At 32.8% G+C, this 6,544-nt stretch overlaps 1 protein-coding gene across 2 annotated transcripts in view; it reads right to left on the bottom strand.

The window, feature by feature from the left end:
- Window positions 1-6,544, bottom strand: part of LOC107136658 (alkyldihydroxyacetonephosphate synthase, peroxisomal-like) — a 58,380-nt gene that overhangs the window by 44,374 nt on the left and 7,462 nt on the right. The window contains exons 2-3 of one of the 2 annotated variants that reach the window (XM_015478950.2): window positions 5,798-5,887; window positions 1,645-1,735 (exon numbers count right to left, since the gene is read on the bottom strand). In XM_015478950.2, the coding sequence (XP_015334436.2) occupies window positions 1,645-1,735; window positions 5,798-5,887 (181 nt within the window). The remainder of the gene's footprint in view (window positions 1-1,644; window positions 1,736-5,797; window positions 5,888-6,544) is intronic. The other variant, XM_048812546.1, reaches the window with a different exon arrangement.

Below are 6,544 nucleotides of genomic sequence, written 5' to 3'. Positions count from 1 at the left end.
CCCCTTTTTTTTTTTTTTTTTTTTTTTTTTTTTTTGGTGATACTGAAGACTGAATCCAGGATGTAGTTCTACCACTGAGCTACATCCCCAGCCTTTTATATTTATTTTTGAGATGGGTTCTCACTACATTGCCAAGCTGGTCTTGAACTTGTGTGATCCTCCTGCCTCAGCCTCTGAATAGCTAGGATTACAAGCATGTGGCATGTTGCATGGCTTGTTCAGCAGTCTCATTTAATCACTAGAATAAAATAACTAGATTTATAAATAAATCTAGCAATTACCCACTGACTACCAATACTTAATAATATATTGGTTACAGTGAAGAATATCATGAATGACAAAGCCCCTATATTTAGGAAATTCATATCCAATTGGAGGGACATGCAGAATACCTCTGGTATAGCAAACTAATAACAATAACAATATAAAGAGGTGATAAATATTTCATTGGTTTCCTATGTATACAGTTTATTGATTTTTTCTTTTCTTTTTTTTTTTTTCCTTTGTGGAACTGTGGATTGAACCTTGGAGCTGGTGCACGCTATGGCAACACTTTATCACTGAAGCACATACTTGCATTTTTTTTTTTTTTTTGAAACAGAATCTCAACAGATTGCCCAGGCTGGCCTCAAACTTGCCATCCTCCTGCCTCGGCCTTTCAAGTAGCCGAGATTATATGCCCGGCCAGTTTAAAGTTTTTTAATCTTTCAGAAAAGTAAAAACTACACAAACAAATTAAAATTCTCTGTCATTCATATCTTTAAGTTTTTAGGTTTTTTGGTAATTTTTCAAATATTCTAAATGTTATACTATTAAGTATAACATAACAATTTTATTTTATTCTATATATCATAGATTACTGCCTATTATTTTGTTATCTAAAAATAACAGCAATTTAGCTGGGCACAGTGGCACACACCTGTAACTCCAGTAGCTCAGGAGGCTGAGGCAAGAGGATCATAAAATCAAAGCCAGTCTCAGCAACTTATAGCAAGGCCCCTCACAACTTACAGAGACCCTGTCTTAAAATTTAAAACATAAAAAGGGCTGGGGATGTGGCTCAGTGGTTAAGCACCCTAGGTTCAATCCCTGGAACCAAAATAAATAAATAAATTTTAGGAGCTGGGGTTTCAGTTCGGTGGTAGAGCACCCACCTAGCACATGTGAGGCACCGGGTTCTATCCTTAGCACCACATAAAGATAAATAAATAAAGGTGTCCATCTACAACTAAAAAACATTATTAAAAAAAAAAAAAGAAAGAAAGAAATTTTAAAAATAAAAATAATAGCAACTTTCATTTCTATAATAAAATACTCACAGAATTAACTAATTTGTACAACACTACCACCCTGTGAGAGGTATAACAGTTATTATTCCCACTTCTTAAATTAAAAATAATCAAAACTCAGAAAGGAGAAAAAAACTAGTCAAATAATTCTTAAATTCTGAAATTTAGAATCTAGACACTATGAGAAAAAACTCCTTCTACAAAACCTGACAAGACCTATATAATTAATGGGCTTCATAAAAAAGAAACCATAACTGTATTAAAGCAAACACAACAAATTACAAAGATAAATCTAATTAATTTGGGATTAAAAAAAAACAGTTAAGGAAGTTAGTAATTATTCTTATTTGCTTACTTTAGAGGTAGTTTTATGTTCCAGACTTACTCCAAGTGTATTTTGGATCCATTCCTTAAGAGTTGGTAAAGTCAAGCCACTAAGAGGGTACCTAAGATACAAAGAAGATAAAATTTTAGAGTAAGGTATCTCCATTTAAATTTGAAGCTTAGATTCTGCTTCTAGTAATGGTCAAACAGTTCCTATCAAACTAACCCTCCAACATATAACTATCAACTCTAAACAAAAACAAAATAAACCTAGCTATCTGAAGACAGTATAGATGGAACAAAAGTAGGTATGCTACATTTGGAAGAAGGAAAAAGCACTATGTAAATATCCAGTTTTGCTTTGCTTTTTAAACAGTTTTGACAACGGGGAGAGCTACAGCTGTTGAGGTAACAAAAAATTTTTAAAAAGAGCTTAAAGAAGCAGAAGAAGGGAGTGTTTGTAGTAAACGCAGCCATCTGGAAAGCATACAGAGAAATCACAGAACCTATAGGAGGGACCTATGTTTCAACTCTGCCCAAACATCTGGCTGACCCTGAATTATACATGGGTAGAATATGTATGAGAGTCTTATAAACTCCCCAGATAAGCTTAAAAGAACTGAAAAGACAACATAACTGTTTATCGCTTCAGAGGAGCAGTATTTGGAGTCTGACATCAGTCAAATTAAATGCTTGATTTAGGGGGAAAAAAAATTAAAAGTCTCTATGGCAGAATATAACAGAGTCCAGAAGAATCCTGAGTTTCTAGGACATATCAATCACAACATCCAAGACTCACTCCAGAATTATTAAACATGAACAAACAAGAAAATGTGATCCATCATCAAAAGAAAAAAGAAATAATGACAACTGACCCAAAGATGATCCAAGATACTGGAAATAGCACACAAGGATTTTAAAGCAGCTAATAACAACTTGGCTAAAGGACCAAAGAAAAAAATATGCTCCCAGTAAGGAACAGAAATTTCAGCATAGAAATAAAAATTATAATAAATAACAAAACAGAAATTCTATAATTGAAACTCTCAAACATTCTGTTGGTATCTCATTTCAGATATTCTTTGTTTTGTATGCCAGTTCAAGTTTTTTGGTCATTTTTCTTTTGGGTTATTATTATTTGCTTATTGATGTACCAGAACTGTCTACATATTATGAAATCAGGAATATATGTATTAAACATTTTATCATACTCTATGATTTACATTTTCACTCTCTATTACTAGAGTCTTGATAAAAAAATTCTATATTTTAATGTTATTTATTTTTTTCCTTTGTTAGTTAATATTCTTTGTTCTCTGCTTTTCGCAAACCTCAAACTCAGAAAGAATTCTGTATATTCTCCTAGCAGTTTCAGTTTTAGCTTATACATTTAAGTCTACATTCTATCTGAAAATAATCTGTGTATGTGGTATGAGGTAATATCAAATTAATTTTTTCCAAGATGGTAGTTTATGTCCTCCTATTGCTACTTTTGTTCTGTGTGTGTGTTTTTTAATGGAGGGGGGAAAAAAAGAGATTCTAGTAGTCACTATTCCAGTAGAGAGAACAAACAGAATGGTAGAACACTTGCCTAGCATGCACAGGGCCCTAAGTTCAATTCCCAGCACTACCAAAAAAAAAAAAAAAGAAAGAAAGAAATTTGCAACACTTTCTGATACCAGAGAAATCTAATGATTCACCCATTATCCTCAGGAAACTCGACTAGACTTAAAGAAAGTTATGCCTGAATTCAATTCACTTTATTATCCTGTCTGTGAAAAGATAAAGGTGTTCCCTGAAGCACCAAAATGAGAATTGACTATTATTTAGTTACTTAATTTTAGTACTGTTGTGTGTTACACATTTCATCTTAGGTTGTCTAAATTTCACTTTTATGCTTGGGGAATTACCCTTTGCATAATTCTTGGAGGGAGGCAAGAGCTACCTTCCACTTACATGCATACACCAGATATTCACTTTCCTGGTCTCCTTGCAAGCTCTTACGGTTAAATGTACCCTTATTCTTCCTTTCCCCCATGAACTCTGACTCACTGAGAAATGACACAAAGAAATGATGCCTTTAAAGAATCATTTCTATTAAGACTGGCAGTAGTGACAATCTTCCTGTGTGTAAACCCAACAGATAAATTATCTGGTTCTGTTACTGCCTGGACAAAAATGTCTATCAGGGTCACTGAAATCCCTTTTGCTCTTAATTTTTGCTCTTCTAACAATAATTGAATTACAAATTTTGTTCTCTAGATACTTTAACTAAGAAAGGGCAGAAACAAGTATAGGAATAATCAAACCATCAATGAATACACTGGGGTTTAATTTTTAAAATCTCTCTCATGAGTGTGGTCCATGTGTCAAGTCTCCACAGCTTGATCTCCCCTGGGAAAAATGACAAACCAAGCGCCAGAACACCTAAAATAAGAACCAGATGCTAAACACATGGGATCCACTAAGGCAGTTACCTGTGATGTTTTCTGTGACTAATTACGTCACATACCCACATACATTTCTAATATAAACCACTCCATTACCTACAGTACTCAACAGAAGGCTCCAGGAGTCTTATGCTTTAAATGGCACTATGCTGCAACACAAATGACAACATGCCCCCTCCCATACAATAGAAATAATGTACCTTCAGGTTCAAAGAGACAGAGAGAAAAATGAGGAGGTGTTTAAAAGAAAATAAAGTTGGTTTTCTAAGTTTAGAAAATTTATTTTTTTCTCCAAAGGATTTTGAAAAAAATCTTCAAAATCTTTCTCCAAAAGATTTTGAAGAAAATATAGGTAGGTTTCTACTGTATTAGACATTATTCTATTTAAAACATAAAAACTCAAGATTAAGAACACTGGTTAATTTACTTTAACAAGAAATCCCTTTTTCTACCTGAATTACAAAAGTTCTCAAGTAAGCCTCTATCTGCATGCTGCCCAGTTATATTTAAGAATAAAAATGAGAACACAGATGTTTATTTTTCCTATTAAAAAGCTAGTGTAAATGTACTTCTTCATACCTTCGTGAAAATTAGTTTCTACTTACTACTCCTGATGTTTTACTTCAGGTACAGAATATAGAGAAGTCAAAAAATAGACCAGCACTACAATTATGTTGCAAAGAAAAGAAATAACTTCATCAAAAAAAAAAAAAAAAACAGGCTGGGGTTGTAGCTCAGTGATAGAGCGCTTGCCTAGCGTGTGTGAGGTACTGGGTTTGAACCTTTGAACCTCAGCCCCACATATAAATAAAATAAAAAAGGTACACTGACAACTAAAAATAAATAAATAAATAAGAAAAAAAACAATAAAATTTACTTCCTTTACTGACATTTTAATAATACATCTAATCCCATTTTTTTCCACTTAGTCTCAATATTTATTTTTTTAAAACCAGCATTCACATAGTGCATATTTATACTCACTGCATTTTCAAAAGTTACATAAAAATTCAAAAACAAACTAATACAGTTTTGGTAGGAGCAGTGTTGTTTAAAGTCAACTAAGAAGACATTTCACAATTCTGTCTACCTCTAAAATAAACACTTAACAATACAAATATCCTTTAGAATTCTTCTGAGGTATGACTGAACAAATATCCTTAATAATTCTCATCAACATATTACCAGAACATTTCAGAAATGTGAAAACTGTCATAAAAATGACCTTTCTTCATCATTTCTCCCCAATATATCTCAGAAATTCATTTTTTAAATAGCATTTATATTTGCACAGACCTAAAATTATTACTTTTCATTATAACCCATATAGAGATGTGAATAATAAATATGAAGTTACTTTTAATAAATCAATGGCATGGATATTGATTGGGTATTCAGAGGCAAATAAACTACCTACAAAAGGAATTTGTGAGACAATTTAGGGGAATGCTAATATGGACTGAATAATTAGATATTATTATAAAATGTTTGCTATCGTGGAAGTGTGACCTATAATATTAGGTCCTTATTTTTTTTAAAGGATACATATATAAATATTTAGACATAATGTCAGAATTAAAAATATAGAAAAAAAAGAAGGAATTATTGCAAAATGCTCATAATTTTTAAATGAAGGCAGGATCATTATACTATCTTTTCTATTTTTATGTTTAAAATTTTTTGTAGAGAGAAAAAGGGAAAGAAGGAACGAAAGGAATAAACAAACAGGATTACCTTTTCCCAGTCAACTCAGCTTCACCCTTCTTATTGAAGAAGAACTTGGAATCATTGTATCCCCATCCATTCCATTTCATAACTTCTTGCCTAATAAAGAGAAGAAAAATCTATAAATAAGACCAATGCTAACACATCAAAACTAAGCAGCATATTACTGACCATTAACTTTCACAATCATTTAAAAGATCTTATGTCCACCAGTATTTTATTAGTTGAAAATGACCACATATTAAAATGTCTATATATTAGTATTTCTAACTATAGATTCATTCTAATGAACAGTACATGCTTTCCAGAGGACTATACTCAATGAATTCAATGTAATCAAAAGGAGAAGAAAAAGATCTAAAGGAAAAGATGTGATCAGAGTATGCTTCATTTTGTATATGTCATTAAGTTTAAATTACAGGATGCCCCCAAAATATTCAGCAATTAAAACTAAGAATTCGGGGCTGGGATTGTGGCTTATGGGGGTGGGGTTGTGGCTCAGCGGTAGAGTGCTCGCCTAGCACTTGCAAGTTCCTGGGTTCGATCCTCAGCACCACATAAAAATAAATAAATATGGCTGGAATTGTGGCTCAAGTGGTAGAGTGCTCGCCTAGCACATGTGAAGCACTGGGTTCGATCCTCAGCACCTCACAAAAAATAAAATAAAATAAAGATATTGTATTCACCTAAGACTGACAAAAGGAAGGAAGGAAGGAAGGAAGGAAGGGAGGGAGGGAGGGAGGGAGGAAGAAATTA

This window comes from Marmota marmota, unplaced genomic scaffold, assembly GCF_001458135.2.
Source record: "Marmota marmota marmota unplaced genomic scaffold, marMar, whole genome shotgun sequence".
In the NCBI taxonomy this organism is placed as follows: domain Eukaryota; kingdom Metazoa; phylum Chordata; class Mammalia; order Rodentia; family Sciuridae; genus Marmota; species Marmota marmota.
The sequence above is the reverse complement of the archived record's forward strand: the minus strand, read 5'-3'. Positions and strand labels throughout refer to the sequence as shown.